Genomic DNA, 20308 nt, shown 5'->3' with positions numbered 1-20308 from the left:
AGATAGAGACCATGGTCCTTACCTACTCGGCACGCGGGGAACCCCTCAAGGCGCGGTACTTTCCCCGCTGCTCTTCAATCTGGCCATGATGCACCTGCCGGCCCAGCTGAGTGGTGTCGCCGGCGTGCAGCACGCCCTGTACGCCGATGACATCACTCTGTGGGCCACGCAGGGCAGCACAGGGGATATTGAAACCAGCCTGCAAACAGCGGCGACGATAGTAGACCGCTACGCCCGCCGCTGCGGTCTTCAATGTTCCCCTCAAAAATCGGAATTTGTGCACCTCCGCCCCTCACAGAAGTGCACAACTAAAATATCTCTTTCTCTCGAGAGTGGTCCCATACGCGAAAGTGATGAGATACGGGTACTCGGACTCTACATCCACAAACACAGGCGGCCAGACACTACATTGGCCAAACTCCGTAAGGTGGGGGACCAGGTGGGCCGCATGGTCCGCCGGGTTTCCAACAAACGCGGAGGGTTACGAAGTAAGGATGCCTTGCGGCTGGCAAACGCCTTCGTAACTAGTCGAATTCTCTATTCGACTCCTTATCTCCACCTACGGAAACAAGAGGAGGATGCCCTTGAGGTCATCCTTCGCAAAATTGTTAAACGTGCCCTTGACCTCCCCATCACTACTTCGAAAAGCCGGCTTATGGCCCTTGGGGTGGTGAATACTTTCCGGGAGCTCCGGGAGGCGCACCTTACAAACCAGTACACGCGTTTGTCGCTAACGGAGTCGGGTCGCCGCCTTCTTGCTCGACTCCATATACAACACACCCCTCCAATGGAAGACAGGTTTCGCATCCCGGAACTGTGGAGACGTGCCCTCCACGTGCGGCCTCTTCCAGCAAACATGTCACATGAAGACCATAATGGTCGGCGCCTGGCACGAGCGGAAGCGCTAGCCCGATATTATGGCAACAAAACAGGTGTATACTACGTGGACGCCTCCGGCCCTCACCACGGGGGATGGTACACGGCCGCGGTAGTTCACAACAGCAACACAGTTAACGGCCTCACTTTCAGAGCCCGCAGTGCAACACAAGCAGAAGAGGTCGCGATTGCTCTCGCGGCCTCACATTCCAATTCAAAATACATAATTACCGACTCGCGAGGGGCCTGTCGGAACGTCGAACAAGGCAGCACTCCCTTCCTAGCCTATCGAATATACCAAAATTGCATACGGGATACGGACCCCGCACACCGTCACCTCATATGGGCCCCTGCTCATCAGGGGTTGGCAGGAAACGAGGCAGCAGACGCAGCCGCCCGCGCGCTCTCTCACCGGGCTGTTTTCTCCTCCCCACCTGATCAGGAACCCGATTTTAATCCGGTTTATACGTTCAAAAATATCGCAACCTACTTTCAAGATAGCCATCGCCTTTACCCTAGCCCATGTAAAGGCCTCAAAAAGGCGGATGAGCGGCTTCTTCTCCGCCTCTTCACCAATACATTGCTGTGCCCGGCAGCACTAAAACATTTTGACCCCTCCTTTAGCGGCAGCTGCCCGCACTGTGGTGCGGTGTCTTCGGACACCTATCACATGGTGTGGGCCTGCCCCTCCAACCCGGCCATTCCCCCTATCCCCAACCCAACCCGGGAGGACTGGGAGGCGACCCTGCTCGGCTGCCACGACTTACAGGCCCAACAAGCCTTGGTCGGGCGCGCCCGGGCGGCGGCTACCGCCACTGGGGTCCCAAACTAGGGACCTCCACCTAGTGTTTGTGAGGATCGGTCCCTTACGGGCCGATCCAAACACCTCCTGTTCTGAATAAATGTTTTCACCACCACCACCACCAGCCGGACGCCGTGTGGGTGGACGCTGCCTGCACGGGTGATGAAGCGACAGCAGCTGTGGTGGACTCCTCTTTATCCGCCCTCCTCACACTACCTCTCCCTCCAGACACGTCCCCAGAGGCTGCAGAGGAAGCCGCCATTGCCCTTGCTATAACCCGCACGGAAGCCCGGTACATTTTAAGCGATTCTAAAACTGCGATTCTAAATTTTGCTCGAGGCCGAGTCCATGTCCCTGCTTTTGGCATACTGGACTCGCCCGATGCCCCCCCGCCCCGCCAAGTGGTGCTGATATGGGTGCCCGCGCACTCTGGGAATCCCGGAAACGAGGCCGCCAACCTTTTAGCCCGAGGTTCTTTAAACCGGGCTCAGGTGGCCTCTGATCGGGGATTCACGAAGGAGCGCATGCACTCATTCAGTGAGCTGACCCAGGCGCACAGAGCCTTACGCCAGCTCTACCCCCCGCCCCACCCCTCGCAACACAAGCAGAAGAGGTCGCGATTGCTCTCGCGGCCTCACATTCCAATTCAAAATACATAATCACCGACTCGCGAGGAGCCTGTCGGAACGTCGAACAAGGCTGCACTCCCTTCCTAGCCTATCGAATATATCAAAATTGCATACGGGATACGGACCCCGCACACCGTTACCTCATATGGGCCCCTGCTCATCAGGGGTTGGCAGGAAACGAGGCAGCAGACGCAGCCGCCCGCGCGCTCTCTCACCGGGCTGTTTTCTCCTCCCCATCCGATCAGGAACCCGATTTTAATCCGGTCTATACATTCAAAGATATTACAACATATTATCAAAATTGTCATCGCCTTTACCCTAGCCCATGTAAAGGCCTGAAGAAGGCGGATGAGCGGCTCCTTCTCCGCCTTCTCACCAAAACTTTGCTGTGCCCGGCAGCGCTAAAACATTTTGACCCCTCCTTTAGCGGCCGCTGCCCACACTGTAGTGCAGTGTCTTCTGACACTTATCACATGGTGTGGGCCTGCCCCTCCAACCCCGCTATTCCCCCCATCCCCAACCCAACCCGGGAGGACTGGGAGGCGACCCTGCTCGGCTGCCACGACTTACAGGCCCAACAAGCCTTAGTCGGGCGCGCCCGGGCGGCGGCAACCGCCACTGGGGTCCCATACTAGGGACCTCCACCTAGTGTTTGTAAGGATCGGTCCCTTACGGGCTGATCCAAACATACCTCCAGTTCATTCGAAATAAATGTTTTCACCACCACCTAGATAACAAACACGCAACACTCTGGCGCAGACTACAGACACACACACTCCCTTCACCCCTTACCCTAGCCCATTATCATCCCTCCTTCCCCACTCCGGCATGCGCCCTATGCCCAGAACCCTTCACCTCTTCCGTCCACATCCTTTCCCTCTGCCCGGCGGACCCTCCCCCGCGGGACCTAGAGAACCTCAAGACCTGGGAGGACTGGGAGACCCTGCTGCGCTCGGAGGACCCGGCCGTGCAGACCATCGCCACCGGCCGTGCTGCCAGTGTTATGGACCTTCGGAACATAAACACTTGAGTGCAGTGGGGTCGTGCGGGGACCCTGGGGCGTGCCCCGAATTCCTCTGTAAATAAAGTTTTCTCTCTCTCTGTCTCTCTTGCCCTTTGAACGCGACGCTTTTTGAGGAATGGAAATTACGCAGTAATTCTCTGTCATCTCGGTGGACACCCCAACCGCACCGTACAGGAAGGGAGGAACGCCACCATCTGTTCGGCGCGATGCCTTGCCCTTTGAACGCAACGCTTTTTGAGGAAATTACGCAGTAATTCTCTGTCATCAGTGGAAACCCCACCGCACCTTACAGGAAGGGAGGAACTCCACCATCCTTTCGGCGCGATGCCTTGCCGTTTGAACGCAAGGCTTTTTGAGGAAAGGAAATGGAGCAGTAATTCTCTGTCATCTCGGTGGACACCCGAACCGCACCGTACAGGAAGGGAGGAACGCCACCACCTGTTCGGCGCGAAGCTACCGGCGCTTGCATGCCGGTCCTGTAGGACCGGCGCCCGGATGCCCTCGTTTCAGGTCCTGGATGTGTAGAATTCAGTGCCCTGATGAGTGGAATTCAGTGCCCGGATGTTGGCTCTCGGTCTCGGCGTGACGTCATCACACTTCCGACAACGGGAGCTAAATTATTTCATGCTTAAAAACAAAGAACTGCGCCTGTCACGCATTTCTGTTTAGTAATAAGTGAATGCTCAAGGCTTGTTTCCTCTCATGCTGCTAACGACTGTACAGTTGCAGGGGGGCGATGCAGGTCATTAAAAAGAAAGAAATCAATCGTAGGTTTTTAAGGACGGGTAGCCTTTTCCGCATTACAGCAGCGCCAAGGGCCACCCATACATATATCTTGGATATTGAGGCAATAAGAAAAAAATGGCAGTAGGTTCCGAAAGCTCGTTGTTTCTTCCTGGCTTCACACTGGTGAGCTGGTTTCTTCTGTTTGGCAATAGACGGCATGGCAAAATATCTTTGTACACAGTGAAAAAGTTCCACCGTGACTACCCGCCACCCTCCGCTGACGGATCGAGCTGGGGGCCCTTTTTTTCGCAGCTGGTATGACGTCACTCCGCGAAAGGTCAACCGTAACTACCACCGCGCCACGCTGAAAGCTCAAAACCTAGCGGTTATTGCTTTCGCAATAAAAAATTGGCGGGGGCTTAGCTTTGGTTAAGCCTGGTAGGTTGCGAAAGTGAGCGCAACGCCTCTAATGGAAGGAACGCGGCGCGCCGCGTCTAAAGAAGGAACGTAGTGCGCCGCGTATACAGGTCACGCGTGGCTACCGGCCGCCGCTGCTCGACTACTCGACTTGGTAGCCCATCTCTCACCCTGGTATGACGTCAGAGGTCATTCTAAAGGTCAAACGTGGCTACCGGCCGCCGCTACGCGAAAGGCCGTTCATGAGCGTAGTATTGCTTTCGCAATAAAAGCGATTCGGATGTAACCTCTTGAGCTATATGATTTTTTCACGCGCTACTTACTCGAACATTTTAAAGGGAATAAAAGTATGGCGGCTGTACGTATAAATCAGTCGACCGTGTTGTTCGAAAGAACAAAAACGATTAACCGACGTCGTGTGTGTGCTTTAGCTCAATGTTCAGACTGTAAGGAAAGCCGCTGCATTGTATTCTAGCCGTGGGGCGATGTCCGAGCCTAACATAATTTTTAAAATTTCCAGAAGAGGATAGTCCCTTCATCCATGTTAAATTACTGCTTGAGGTCACTAGTCATTTGGACGGCAAATGAGATTCACCTTTTTAACTGACTAACTGACTGACCAACTGATCGAATTAACAAATGAATGATTATTAACTAAGAAAGCAATTTATTACAATTTACGTAAGTAATAAATTGCCTACGTAAACAATTTAAATGCCTGAGATAAAATAACTAAACTGCCGTTTCTCAATAGCGTGTGTCAGGACGCAGAAAGGAAATGTAACAAGAAAGGTAAAACCAGCAGTTCTTAGTTATATTAGTGTAGAACACAAAGAAATCTTTTGGTCTGCAGCGTATACTCCACCGTGTTTTGTAGCTCCTGGTAGCTACGCGTAGACCTAACAATGGCCATCGAGTGACGCCACTTAGCACGCCTGAAGCCGTCAAAGTTTGCCGGTTTTCACAGCCCTGCGGTGTCCAGAGCTTTACGTACTTTGCTCGGTGAGTTTCTTGAGAAATGACTGCAGCGTGTTGCAGCAAATCGTGCCGTTCTCGGAGGCCACCGCCTCGAAGGCTTCCTTGATGCTGTCGGGCAATTCGAACTCCTCGTCGTCGTCATCGCACTCGCTCTTTTTCGTGTCAAGACCAGATCTGGCCTCCCCGTCCATGCCTTCTAGTATTCTTCCTGGCTGTGATACACCAAGACACACAGTTTCACTGTTGATGACACTTTTTAAAAGCCCACAGCCGCGTGCACTTCATTAGTCAAAGTGAAATGATGCCTTTTCGCATCGCATATCTTCTCAGATTTCGTACGAATACATTGCACTGATGCTATGTAACCCTAGAAGTCATGATGTTCGAAAGAACGCGTCAGCACTTTTTGGATTACTTTGTGCGTTATTCAGGGCACCCTGCTGATTCCTTATCGCTCTTTCTAGATACTAAAATCGGGCGATATACGTCACATGCCGAATCACCGAGTCGGCAAGAGAATGAAAACAAAACTTGATGCCAGCGCGATTGTAGCCTTGGCTGCTTAAAATATGTGGTACTAAAATTTTCTTCGTTTAAAGTTTGCCTTTCTTAGATTTGACTTGGACTAAGGCCTCACATTGTTAAAAGAATACTGTGAAGTTTGTACAAGAAAAAATGCCGCAATCCCGCAATCAGTCTGGCAGAATTTTTCATTCTCTCTCTCTCTCACAAACACATAATGTACTCAGTGGTTTTCGTCAAAAACTGTAATGAGTGATACAGACGATATAACTCGTACTGAGCTCAAAATAGGACACAAGAAGCTCCCTTTTTTGTTTTTTTTTTCGTGCTGTTTCTACTTTCGCATTGTCGCTGTTAAGTTTGCAGAAGAGCCCAAGGTACTGCGTAGACTATGTTATTGGCAGTCTTTCAGGCTTTTCTCAGTTACAACATATAAAAGCAACACATCGCGATTATGAATGCATAGAAAACGGTAGGGCTCACTTGCTCTAATTTTGTTGGCGCGTAGAATTGCTCCGATGGCACTCAATGCTTGTCAGCGATGCGCGCCATCGGAGGATCTGCTGCACCTCGCGGCGTCTAACTCTTTTGTACGTTACCCTTTAGTCTTGTGAACATGAAAAACTACACGGAAACAAAAATAAACACTTCACTTAGGCAGTCTAAAAAAAAAATGGCAGAATTGTGCCCAACATACAACAAATTGTTTTGTCGCAATGACAAATGTTTCTGTGGTGCTGTGCTGTTTTGCTGTAACACTGCGGTATTTTTCTGTAGCTCTATGCTGTGACAGGGGACAGCCCAATACTGCAGAGAAATATGTTGTAACTGATAAAAAATCATGCTTTTACCACTGGTTCATGGCCAAAGATACTAATAGAAACCTGTTGCGCGAACGCAAATTTTGTCTTTTTTAGTAAAGGTACCGATGATTTTTTTAATCTCAAATACAACATGCAGAAAGCACTCTGTGGTCGATGATTACCGCTGATATATTTGACAACAAGGCAAAAGCGGCCTGCTATTGTCGTAACCAATGAAAATGGATAGATATGATTTGGCTGTGGAGAAAAGGTCACGTCTGTGCCAACAGATACTTGGTCGTTTCTTAGTCAGCATACCTGTATGCATTTACCTTTATTTTGGATTGCGTATGCTGTGCACAGCAATTGATGATGATATCAATTTTTGAGGAAAAAGCTACTTTTTTGTTTTTAGCAAATAAATGAACTGCTGTAAATGATGCACTTACCTATCTTTATCAGATTTAGCAGCCAACTATACTTCGGTAAAAAGTGCCAGTTTCGGAATTTTTATACTAGTAGGCGCCATTTTATAAACGAATACTGACCTTTGCCGGTTTTTCGACAGCCGGTTCCTCATCGTGCTCTCTGAAAGAAAACGGCATTGCCAGGATTTAATATGCTGGCATGCAAACCACAGTGCTTAAGCATTTGGATAAACGCAAGATTATGTAGCTTTATAGACGAGCGTCTCACGCACCCCAGCCGCGACTATGCTCAGTGAGAAAGGAGTTCGACGCACGCACTCTCGCTCACTGAAGTATGGCTCAAGAAGTGCCCGCTTCCTATCTCCTAATAGGTGCACGGAGCTGATGGCCCGCCGAGTGTCTAAAAAGAAAATCTGCATTTCGTAACTATAGTAGCCTTCTTAAACACGGGATGTCTTGGTTAAGGCTCTCCTGTGAAAGAAATTTAATCAAGACTCCGTAACGCCGTTTCAGCGCCTGCTTAGGTGTACGCTTTTGTCAAGACTTTTGTAGCGTGAGCTACATAGGCCACAGTCTCGCCATTTCGCGTGCTCCCTCTGTCGACCATACTGCGCATGCGCGAGGAGTGAGTGACGTCACTGCACACAGCTGGCGCGCCTCGCCGCTGCGGTTGCTGCCGCCGGCGCAGAGCCACGTGACGTCACTGCTCACGCTAAGTACATCCTGGCATAGCAGAGCTAAGCCACTGTTAGCTTTTTCCAACGGATGTTTTCAAGCCAAAACGCCCACAGTTTCTCTTGAGGCGTACGTGCCTACCTGACTCAGTTAAGCACGTCGCTCAGACCGGACTCTACTGCACTATAACGGTACAACGTTTCTCATTTGCCTTGCACACTACGCTGACAGTGGAAAAGAAACAGCGCGTCTCCGCACACCTGCAGCTGCATTTCTTCTCGGTGTAGATACGAAGAAGGAAGTCCCCGGCCTGATCGGGCTCCTCGGTGAATGGAATGACGCAGAAGGTACCGGGCAGCAGCCTGAACCGCGTTGTGTTCTCGCGAGATTGGCTGAGCCGCTCGCTCTGGCAGACCTCGCGGTAGTCCCCCAGGTACTCGGCAGTCAGAGGAGTCGGGCACTTCTTCGGGTCTTCTACCTGCGGTGTGATAACAGCTGAGATCAGCACGGACACCGCGTTTGGTGCTTCACTGTTGTGGTACCGCGGGAAACCACTTTTTTTTAATTGGTCGAATTAGTTGCGGTTCTTAGTAACTGAAAGCCCTCACCGACGCTTCGAGATGTACGAGGGACACGCGGCGAAGTGATATGCTTTGGCTGGCATACTAGTTACGTAGCCGCGGTAACATTGCCCGCTAAGTGTGAAACGTAGTATACGTGCAGCTTAAAAATGCCTTTGCGAATTCAGTGTTTTTGGCTTCGGTCACATCCATCTGGTGTGGCAGTCTTTGACTGCTGTCAGAGGACCTTATGGATGTATCGAAAGAACGTGGGGTTTCTGCCGTTTTACACCACAACTGTCAATGGTTTGGTTTTTAGCTGAGCGACGTTGGCTGTGTAGCAGATCACGTGACCATAGATCGATCTCGTGACTCATAAAACGCTTCTGGTTCGTTCCTAGATTCGTGACGTCATACCTAACTTGACTCATACAAAGCTTCTCATTGGTTCTCATAGTCATAACGTAATCACCCACGTGAGCCCTGGGGCACTTCTGACTGGTTCTCAGACCTCACAACAACCTTGAAGAATTGAAAAAAATGTACGGGAAATTGTGGGCAGTCTCTCAATAAAATGCCTTAAGTGCTGCAACTATAATTAAAAATGCTTAGTCATTCAGTCACAGTAGTCGCCACGACAGATGCGATTTAATAACTCATTGCTAAGTATCGTGATCGTTCTGTGAGGCCATTTTTTTTTCCGTCTCTTTTAGTGAAAACAAAGGAAAAAGCGAGCAGCTATACAACCCCTCCTGAGGTACAGGTTTCACCTCGAATCAGCTACTTTGATCGATATGTCCCTCCTGAGCTTGTAGACTTGTCTACTGACACCCTCTCTTATCTCAGACTTGAGAGTTTGTTAAGGCGAAGCCTAAGAAGAGCTTTCAGATCTACTCATAAGTACCTCGTACACAGCGAAGCCGATGTTGAGCCACATGTCGTCCCGGGACTGGAACACACGGCGGTTCTTCTGAAGGAGCGCCACGATGACCGTGCACTCGCCATCCACGTCCTCATCGTCTGGCTCGTGGAGGGTTATCATGTATTGCGGGTTGCTGGCGAACATCTCTGCAGGACCAAATAGCGAGAGATCCATTTTCTACAGCTTTCGGGGCGTCTTATGTCAGTTTGTTTGAAACATGTAATAAGTCCCACCTCAACACATATGTTTTGAAACACCATTAACTGATTTCTGTGCTCAGAAGATGCTTATTTAAGCATGCATGCATATTTTTATGAATGGGCGTATAATCCTAAAGTTCCGACAGACTTGGGAATGCGTTGATTCCGCCATCAGAACTTAGTGGAGCCCTCCACTACGGCGTCTAGCTCTCATAGCCTTAGTCGCTTTGGGACGCTAAACCCCATAAAACCAAACCAAACCAGAACTTAGTGTAGGCAACTGTCAAGGAAAGCTAGAGAGAACTTTTGACCGAGATGTATATACCCCATGCATGGCAAGCCGCTACACGGCGTGTGCAATAGTTAATTTGCTCTGGTACTCCTGCTCCCTCCTGTTGAGACAGCGTGCGTAAGCGCGCATGTCCGTCACACAAGAAAATACGAAAAAAAAAAGACAAAAAAAAAAACTAACCAACGGTGATTTAGTGGCTATGTCGTTCGTGTGCTTAGTTCCAGGACGCGGGGTTGAATCCTTGCAATGGTTAATGGTGGAGTCATTTAGATGTAAGTAAAATACAAAAACGCCCATGCGCTGTTTGATGTAACTGCAGGTCAAAAAACGTGAGGTGGTTGAAATTAACCCGGAGCCCTCCACTGCGGTGTCCCTGAGAGCCAACGGGCACCTTTGAGACGTTAAACTTCACATGCAGTACAAAGCGCCAGCAGTCTTTGAAGCGCTTTCTGTATTGGCCCACGTTGCCTGATGTGCGCGCACTAATCCCAGGCTGCAGATGAGTCCCGCGCTCTATCTGGACGTACCCATGTCGTCAGTGTCTGCACCACCAGCGTTTGCCCCAGGCACCCATGAGCCTTCGAACTTGGCCGTCTCCCATTGTTTCTTCGCGCCGCCTTCTTTAATCTCCCCTAGGGCAGAACCGGGCTCCAGGTGGCAGAAGTCGAGCATTTGGAAACTCTTGATGAAATCCTCTTCCGAGATCCTGCAGACGGAGCCGCGGTGATCATATCGCATCGATATATTTGTGGTTACATAAATATCAATGAGATAAAATACACTCGGAACGAACGAGAGAATTTTTGGTTAAGGCATATTCCGCCACTTAAAAAGACGCCTTCTACAACGGACAAATTCTTCGTGAAAATATTAGTGTAAAAAAAAGTAAATAGGAAACAAAAAGTAGTGTTTAACTTTCGAGCTTACCAGAATTCTCCGTCTTCTTTAATGACGAGGCCAACCTGCTTGCGTTTTTCCTCGCTCACTTGGTTCCACTCCTTGGACCTGCGAACCGAAAGGTTAGTCACGCCCTCTAAGTGTTCAGTTCCGTCAAGAGAGAGCGACAAAACTGTCCCAAGTGGAAGCGGAAAGTGAGTCATTAGGCGCTTAAGACGGGACACGCGCTTAGGAGTTCTCGCGGTCATCTTCTCATATCCTGTAAAACGATGTCGTCGAGTGACTGCATGCATGCTAAGAATTCACTGTGCATCGGTTGCATTTAGTCCCAGTCAACTGGTTCGGTGTTCCAACTGTCGCATTTCAGTTTTAGGCAAGGCGCTCGACACACTTCACAACTTACGTGGGTAGGAGTAGCGTTTCCTTACTCCCACTATAGCTGGTTTGCGAAACCTAACGGCAAAATCGATTTTCTGGTCTCTCACTAGCTTTGTACGCGTCGTGAGCAGCAATTTTTGTTGCTGTCTCTTTTTTGGCTGCCCGTTTTCGATTTATTTCCATTCCGCTCATTTACTACCTCATTAGGTTTATTAAGATTTTTTTTTTTCTGAAATGAAACTATCACTTCTGAATCAACTCTTACGCCATCTGTTCCGTTACTTCTTGTGGATTGTACTGCTCCAAGTGCCGCCGCGGTGACTCAGTGGTTGTGGTGTTCGGCTGCTCACCCGAAAGATGCGGGTACGATCCTGACCCCGGCGGTTGCATTTCAGTGGAGGTTAAATACTAGAGGCCCGTGTACTGTGCAATGTCAGTGCACGTTAAAGAAATCTAGATGGTCGAAATTATCCGGAGCCCTCCACTACGGCGTGCCTCAAAGCCCGAGTCGCTTTGGGACGTTAAACACCACAAACCTAAACCTAAACATACTGCTCTGGGCAGTATCGAGAATAAAAAAATATAAATTAAGCTAGAAACAAAGCGATATTGTATTCACATGCTTCTCAAGGCTGGTGCATGCATCAGACTGCTGTTGCACCTTGTTGGCTGTACTGTCCGATATTCTTTCTTGCCTTTCAGGGTTCGCGCTTTCGCAAAATGTGCGCGCCAAAATGCAGCAATTACCGCATTTAACTCTCACCCGATTTTTTTATGTTCGCAAAAAACAAAACGCAAAAAGGCACGAAAAGCATAGCTGACTAGTTGTGCTTGTAGCATCTCCAACAAAATGACAACTTCCGATGTAGAAAGTTAGTCCACACGCAGGCGGTCTGGAGGCTTATTTTTTCGAAAAAGAAGTTGCATCTTAGCAGTGAGTAAATACGGTATATGTTCGACGAGACCTCGCTTCCAGTAGTTAAAGTCCAGGAAATTTCGAGAAACGCTTCTACTTTGCACGGCTGCCACCACAGACCGCGTGGCGCTAGATATCGAAAAACAGCATTGGGATTTCTGATGTGCGGTGCATCCCATTAATTTTTGAAGCCGTCGGAAACGGTGGTGGGAGCCCAAGAAACATTTTATAGGCCAGATTCTGCAGCGAGGATCAAGAGTCTTGTATGATGGTTGCCATGTCCCCCGGGACTCTATATTCCTCCAAATTACAAATTCACCCATTGAGTTACGTGTTGCTCACTACTAGTTACTCTATATGTCTAAGAAAGGTGGGCATGTTCTAGGAAGGGTCGCTATATGTTAGGCAAGCTTTATGCAGTTTTATTCCCGAGAATGTCAGTTCTTGACATGAAAAAAAGTTCATCTTTGGTTACAGGCGCGAAAAAAGACAGAACACAAGACAGAAAGACGGGACGAAGCGCTTCGTCCCGTCTTTCTGTCTTGTGTGCTGTCTTTTTTCGCGCCTGTAACCAAAGATGAACAGTTACCAACTTGCCCAGCAAGACGTTCGTTTAAAATATTTTATGAAAAAAAAGCATTTCTCATTCAGAGCGAACGCTGAGAGGTACTGCAACATTCTTGCAGAGTAGGCAATAACGAAACTTTGTGCCAACATCACTGGCGGTATGTGAGTTCTTACTTGTCGGACCAAGCGCCTTTCCATTCGCCGGATCCCCAGGGGTTCCTGACCCGAATGAGGCGCACATTCTTTCCATCTATGGAAATCTGTAAGGATAAAGGTACACTGCTTTAGGGAGACCGTTACCAAAACGCTACGAGCTCTAGCTTTGCTCCAATCTAATGTATGCTTCATTCGCGTTCTCAATAAAATCGCTCCCGCCACCTTATCCTCTTAATTTTAAGCGCTTTCCTATCTGGAATTAAGACGATGTAAGTGTCTGAACAAAAATTTCTGAGATGAGACGCGAATACGTGAAATTTTTAGCTTAAGGTTTAAAGTGCTTCTAACTGGTATATGTGAAAGGAATTGAATTAGCGTAACTAAAAATTTAGTAAACGCACATGCGGTAAAGAGTTTGGTGGATTTCTCGCGCTTCAATTTAAAAATGAGCGACAGGTTTGCGCTGTGCGATGTTAGCAATCTTGTTCGACAAAATTCAATGTCAAAATCAAAATTGCCTTTTCGTTCGAGAGATGGAGGAATAGCCTCCCAGGTGTTATTGGGAATATATAATTAGCCTCCATAATAATTCACAAGTGTTTACGTGCATGAGCTTAAACGACCGCTATGTGCTCGAGTCACAGAAATCCGAGAGTGACCGAAAAGTTTTTCTTTTATGTGTTTTTATTTCCGCAATGTTGACAAAGGCGTTGCGCTCGTAAATGGACTTGAGTACCCCAGTGATCAAGCCAGGTTTCCGCTCCGAAAACCTACTGAGCCGGATTGATGATTTTTACCCGAGCCTGCAGACGCAGGCTAACCTGTACAGGAGCACAAATTTTGCAGTGATTCTCTCTCCGCTTAAGATATTATGACGCGTCCCTTTGGTTGCAACTACGGTTGGAAGGATAAGGTGCTTACCTCAGCAGTGCCAGTGACACTGTACTCGTGAAGAGCATATAGTCCCTTAGTGGCTTTCTCCTCTTCCTGAAAACAAAGAGATAGTATTATTCAAAGGGGGGGGGGGGGGGGGGATTTAAAGGATGAGTGAAATTGTCTTTACCAGTGCACAGTGGGTAGTGGGAAGCCGGAAGTGGGCATTAGTATCGAAGCAAAAAATTGCAAGGACACTTTGGCAACTAAAGTGTTGAGAGGCGAAAGCCGAGGACACTATGCCGTGACGTCTTTCGGTGGATGTGACGTCACACCATTCCCGTGGCTACATTTATACCCAAATTATACATCTCTCGGGGATCTTAAGTGTTAATTACGCTTAATTACACATTTTTCCGTCTAATTTGACTCAAATCCGACGTTTTCCCGACCATTCTGTGACAATTTTCACTATGCCGTGACGACTTCCGGTGGATGTGACGTCAAACCGTTCCTGTGGCTATATTGACGTCCGCGCTATTTCGACGCAATTTCAACATTTTTGTCTATAAGTAAGTAACTAATGAATCTACAGTCATCAAACTTGGATCCTAGGTTCATTTTTTCCTCCTCTATCAGAAGCTGTCATTGGTTTTCTTCTTCTTTTCTTAGTTCCCGAGTTAAACGCGTGTGACACGCTTTATTAACGGACGATAGTATGAGCCATTAAAGGCTTTCGCCTTAAAAGAAGAAGAAACATGCCAAGGTTTAATAAACGTCGAATTCCAAGAATTCAGTTTCGTCTGGGTACCTGGTCATTCGGGTGTCTATTTTTACGAGGTGGCTGATGTATTGGCAGGGTCGGCTCTCGGTGCCCCTGTAGTATTACCCGTCCCTCACTTGATTCTGTTGAAAATTTATGGTAGGATGGCTTTGATATGGCATGATGGTTTTGTTTGGCTTTGACAAATGTGTTTCTTAATTTGCATGAAGTCGACAGTGTGGTCGTAGTTGGAAGTTCGGCGTTAACTAGGTGCCATTTTTCTCTGCTTATGCTTGCCTAACTAAACAATGGTAACTTTAGTGGACCGTCAAAACTCCCCCAATCCATGCCGTTTTGGGGCATGACCTCCTATACGGTTAGTACGCCACAAGATGTAAGACGTCAGCGTTGCAACTCACACGTGAGCTGTGCTGCATATGAAGGTACTTACAAGGATGGAACACGTGATGAGCGAGTTCCTCTCCAGGCTCTTCTGAATGGTCTTGAACATGTTCTTGGGCGGGCGTTCTAGCACCAGCTGCTCCGTGAGTCCTCCCGTGAACGTGCCCATGGCTTCGATACCGCTGCCTCCGCTGAGCGCCGCGTAGCCGCCGTGCAGCCTGTCACGTGCGATCAGCAGCGACAATGAGTGTTATTTATCCAGCAGTCACGAGTGTAAGAAAGTGTGAGTGCGTGTGTCTATAGGTGAAGGAAAGCACAGACATGTAAGTGAAGAATACGCGCTAGTTGTCAGTAATCAGAGCAGTATGTTATCAACGGAAATGTACAAGCTAATAATAAGCGAAGTCGTTGCTGAAGCACTTTCCGGAAAGGGGGTATAAAGTGTGCAATAATATCGTATTACATTATTTGAAGCCGTCATTTTCGATGAAGGAAGCAAGAGAGACACAAGGCAGCATTTTCGCGAAGGAAGGAAGGGAAGGAAGGGAAGGAAGGAAGGGAAGGAGGACTAATTCTTCCGGTCAAGTTGAGGGGAGGGGGGGGGGTTGATACAGCTGCACCTGCCATCTTTGATTAGGGGGCCTCTGCGAGTTTTTTTTTTCATTCCCCATGGCACGCGGCTGATGAAAAATCACGAAGTGTGGCGTGAGTTTCACTCACTTGGCGTAAGCCTTCTCCAGGAGGGCGCTCCAGAACTCGTTTTCTGAGTTTGAAGAGATGAAGGCCAGACACTCGGCCTCCTTGTTGTACGGAAGACGGTCGTCGATGACAATGTCGATCCATCGGTTGGCCTTCCACAGCCGGAAGTGGAATATGCCGGCGTACTGGTCCTTCGCAAAGCTCTGACCATCGGGAACCACTCTCTTGAACAGCTCGTTGTGCAAGGTCAGTGTTGCCATTGAGGCCACCACCCAACAATTGCCTGGTGAAAACACACACAAAACATGTCACAGATGATATTGGTATTCATGCGGTAAAGTATTCATTAGCATTAGTGTTCTCCACTAAGGGTGGCTGGTTGGGTGGTCCAGTCCATCAATTACCGTGACACGCTGTGCCCGCTCTCCATATGCCCGATTCACTCCAGCAACCGCAGTGTGCCACGCTATAACCCTTCATCTCTACCGGGCCCTCGACTCCGCTTGGCGACCGCGGTTTCACTCTCACCACCCATTGCCTGCCTCTCACTGGCCATCTCTCCCAATCTTCATTTTCCCTTGCTTTGCCGCCCTACCTCCATCCTCTCACTTCCCTTCTTCCTCTCATCCTTTCCCTCTCTTCACTTTGCTTCTTCTCACCCAACTTTTCACAAGCCGGACGCCAACGCCGAACGCCCTTTCCGCTGAGCGAGGCACTAAGGTTAACGCATCGAAAGAAGAGTAGTAATTGGTAGTTGGTACGGCTGTCTTTAGAGGCTATTGAATGAGCTTGCAACTAGGCTTTGGAACTGACCATAACGACTTAGTGAACTTTCTTTTGAAACTTTCCATTTTTTTTGTTGCGTCGTTAAAATTGGGTTGAGCGCGTAACTTCCTGTTAATTTTGCATAAGATTTTTTAATTTTTTTAGTAAGCAAATATGCTCAGGGCATATACTGAAATATGTCAGACAGATACTGCGCCATTTCCTTACCCCAAAAACCCATTTACCAATTTATTTATATCCTGCTTGATGAGCTTCATTCGTAAACTTGTAGAAAGGATCATTCTGACATGGCCGTCACAGCAGAGTACACATTAAAGCTTTCTTTACTGTTCCGCATCTTGTCCATCATCTGTGTCAGCAGGAGAGACGTATGTCGATCTGGTAGAAGCAACCTAAAATGGCTAGTTATCCAAGTAGGAAGTGCCCGCATGCTCGATTCATCCTAAACGCCAGAGTTACCTTTCCTCACAACGTCTAATTTGTACGGTGAACAGGCAAAATTACTTACCCATCCCACCTTGCTTGACATCGAAGCGACTAAAACCTCCCTTCAGGAACTTTGGATTGTCGCAGAACTCCTGCAAGAGCGTGTGCGTACCGTTCAATAGAGAGACAACAAAACGAACAAAATATAGCGTGTGGACATGAAAACTGGTAGATTTTGGTAAGCATTTGACTAATAGTAATGTCGCCCATTAGGAAAGTGGTTTGCATGCTAATTTTTCTGTTAGCGCTCACCTCTGCCTCATTTTAAAAGGCGATTTTAGGCTTCTGGAAGTTCGTTGTTATCCTTGCCAAAACATCCCATTTCATTAAGTTGCATACACCTCTAACGAGAGTTATAGAGATTTACATAAAATTAGCAGTAATGCACACCTTGGAGATCTGTGTAAACCATTAATACTGCTCCTGGCGTTCTTTGGTCGCAGCTACCCTTGCACCATTGAAATCAGTGTTCATTACCAGCAACTTTTATTCTTCATCAGTAGTATAATCGAGTTTACGATCCTTCTGCTGCGGCAGCAAGCGCGATGGGACGAACGCATATGTTTCGCACTATCAAAAGTGCGGAGCAATGGGAATCGAAACAGAACACATAGAGCCTTATTTTTAATGTTTCCTTTCATATTAGTTTTATTTCTTGCTCTCTCGTTTACATGTTTTACCTACATCGCGCCAAAAAACATCAGCCTTCGAAAAGATTGCAGGCAAAACAACCCTTCCAGTGCATGTAACTCGTGTAAATAGCCAAAATTTGTTGGGGCACAACTTCGAGGGTAACGGCATTTTCGAAATTCTAAAAATTGACACGGATATTACTTATGGTGGGCCAGACGCCTGTCAGTGAATAAGCCTACTCGACAGTACGTCTTAGGTTTATTCTGATTGGCGACACCGCTGAAAATGCTGTGCCGTAAAAAAGCGCTCTTCTAAATCAATAGCTATTTTTAAAAATTGCATAACATCTTAGGTTATGCAATATGCATGCAATAAGCATGCGCTTGGTATAGCGTTTAATCATGCTTCATGTTTAATGCTGCGCTTTGTTCCAGGCATCGACACATGGCGGTTTTGTGGTCTCACCGAGGGTCTCTTCCAGACGACTTCGAATTCGGGTTTCGTGGTGCCCCATGCGGTCTCTTTGGCGCAGGGGAACTCTGGGTCTTCGAAGAGATCCTTGCACTTCAGGCACTTCTGGCGAAGGGCCTCGTAGTCCTGAGGATCCCCGCTCTTCGTCTTGGTGCCAGAGAACCGCTCACCGAACTGCATGCACGTACATGACATTGTTTAATTCAAACGTGTACCTTTCCCTGCTATGGAGAGAAAAATGATAGGTGTGACGTTTAGAGATCGGAAGAGGGCAGAGTGGGTGAGGGAACGAACGCGCGTTAATGACATCCTAGTCGAAATCAAGAGGAGCTTGGCCAGGGCATGTAATGAGAAGACAAGATAACCGCTCGTCCTTAAGGGTAACCGAGTGGATTCCAAGAGAGGGCAAGCATAACAGGGGGCGACAGAAAGTTAGGTGGGCGGATGAGATTAAGAAATTTGCGGGGATACGGTGGCCGCAACTGGCAAAGGACAGGGTTAATCGGAGAGACATGGGAGAGGCCTTTGCCCTGCAGTGGGAGTAGTCAGGCTGCTGATGATGATGATGATGATGGCCTTTCCCTGCTTGAAAATTTAGATTTGCGAAGAACTAAACTCTACCTAACCCATTTGGACCACACCTGTACTGCCGCCATATCCGATTTCTTTTTGTAGATTTCTCTCGGTGATTTACAGGTAACCTCTAATTGTGGTGTTCTGGTGTAATGTTATGCTTGAGTAAACCACTGGCCACTAAATATAAAGTTCAATGACCTTTATCTGGTCAGAAAATGAACATAGCTCCAGAGAAGTGGGAATCTTAGTTGAAAATAAGATTCCTTCTTTGCTAGATGAGAAAAACGACTTGGTATATTGAACGAGGAGGACAGCCCTGCAGGTTGCTCACGGTGGGATCCTCTGGCTTTTTTCTATTATTATTAAACATTGTGGTGTCTGTGTTTTATTTTAAAATATCTGAAACACTTGTTCATTGTGTTTCATGTAATACTCCCTTTACCGTTTTTTGATACTCTTCGAAACGGCGCCTTTTTAAATATGTGTTATCTTTTCATAAAACCAGTTTCTTTTCCACCAGTAGCACAATAAGCTCTGTTAATGTGTAGGGCTGCAGCCGTCGCTTATCATGCCCAGACATTCCGGAAAAGCGCATTTTTCAAAAGGAAAGGATTTAATGAACGTAATTTCTCGGATATATTAAGGCTGCACAATAGCAATCTATATATCCACAGGTCCCCCATCGGGTTGCTGATAATTTCATGCCATTTATTGTCAAAAACGCAGCACATTTGTTTTCTATGGGATTCTTGTCTGCACGGTTCCAGCGCCGAACAAACATTACATGATAGATTTTGCTACCCATCGGAAAATTAGAGCATTCCCATCAATATGTCCATAACACCAGTTTTAATTGTGAGGACACTGTGAAATATTGAAAAGCAGTGTCTAAGATAGCTGGAGTTGCAAAGTAAGAGGGTAGCTTTCGGCACTTTTAGCTGAAACTTCAAACAACAAAACAGATTGCCAATGCACGAGAGCACCACCCAGAACTCGGCCGTCGCATTGTTTGACAGACACAGCAGGCCCTCATGCGCCTATCGCCTTCCGTCGGCCAAGCACATCAGCGTAGCCCAAGAAGAAATAGAGATAGACCGTTATCTACAGGACACTCAAAACGACTCAGACGACTGCAGCAGCATTCTCGAGACGGCCCGAACAAAGGACCGACTATATCGGACACAACGTGAAGCACTGTGGCTGTAATTCTTCGAAACGACGCTAGAAACGCCCCTTGTGTTGGCACGCCTTCAAGACCGGTACACGACACCGAGTCTGCTCCCTACTACGTGCCAGGCAGAGGCCGAAGAAGCTGCCGAACGAAGGGGTTAACGTCCCTTTTCTTTTGTTCGCCCGTTGGCTGCAGTCCAAGAGAAGGGTCGCGTCTGTGTGGTAGGAAGAGGATGTGAATTGTTGCGGCCCCCCCCTAGTGTGTACTGAGTCGCCGCTTGAAGGAAGACCGCTTGTTGGAGAGGAACAAGTATACCTATAAACAAAGCTGTTGACTGACATGTTATGCCTTGCGAGCGCGTAAGAGACAAGGAGAGATTTCCGAGAAGCTAAGGGCCCTCTATACTTGAGTTTCGCTGCTCGCTAGCCCGCTACTCTGTTAAACAGAAAGCTGGGGCTTTTATTTTGGGAGAACACTTCCTATTTATAGTTGGAGCCGTAAACTAGCCTATTCGGGCGTGCTTCTGAGTACCCAGAAGGCTGATTTAGTGCCCGTTATAAAGGAACAATTAACTTACATTACTGAGCCCCGATGCGGTGGCTCAGTGGTTACGGCGCTCTGCTGCTGACCTGAAAGACGCGGGTTTGATCCTGGCCGCGGCGGCCGAATTTCGAAGAAGG

General features: G+C 48.0%; 1 protein-coding gene across 2 annotated transcripts in view; it reads right to left on the bottom strand.

Moving 5' to 3' along the window:
• LOC149364351 (calpain-A-like) overlaps positions 1 to 20308 on the bottom strand; it is a 45942-nt gene that overhangs the window by 7668 nt on the left and 17966 nt on the right. For both annotated transcript variants that reach the window (XM_089574293.1, XM_089574294.1), the window contains exons 2-13: positions 17876 to 18055; positions 16800 to 16869; positions 15527 to 15788; positions 14856 to 15024; positions 13690 to 13755; positions 12787 to 12872; positions 10782 to 10859; positions 10382 to 10560; positions 9345 to 9508; positions 8141 to 8358; positions 7326 to 7365; positions 5469 to 5664 (exon numbers count right to left, since the gene is read on the bottom strand). In XM_089574293.1, the coding sequence (XP_089430419.1) occupies positions 5469 to 5664; positions 7326 to 7365; positions 8141 to 8358; positions 9345 to 9508; positions 10382 to 10560; positions 10782 to 10859; positions 12787 to 12872; positions 13690 to 13755; positions 14856 to 15024; positions 15527 to 15788; positions 16800 to 16869; positions 17876 to 18055 (1708 nt within the window). The remainder of the gene's footprint in view (positions 1 to 5468; positions 5665 to 7325; positions 7366 to 8140; positions 8359 to 9344; positions 9509 to 10381; positions 10561 to 10781; positions 10860 to 12786; positions 12873 to 13689; positions 13756 to 14855; positions 15025 to 15526; positions 15789 to 16799; positions 16870 to 17875; positions 18056 to 20308) is intronic.

This window comes from Amblyomma mixtum, chromosome 2, assembly GCF_055824585.1.
Source record: "Amblyomma mixtum isolate Tamu chromosome 2, ASM5582458v1, whole genome shotgun sequence".
NCBI lineage: Eukaryota > Metazoa > Arthropoda > Arachnida > Ixodida > Ixodidae > Amblyomma > Amblyomma mixtum.
The sequence above is the reverse complement of the archived record's forward strand: the minus strand, read 5'-3'. Positions and strand labels throughout refer to the sequence as shown.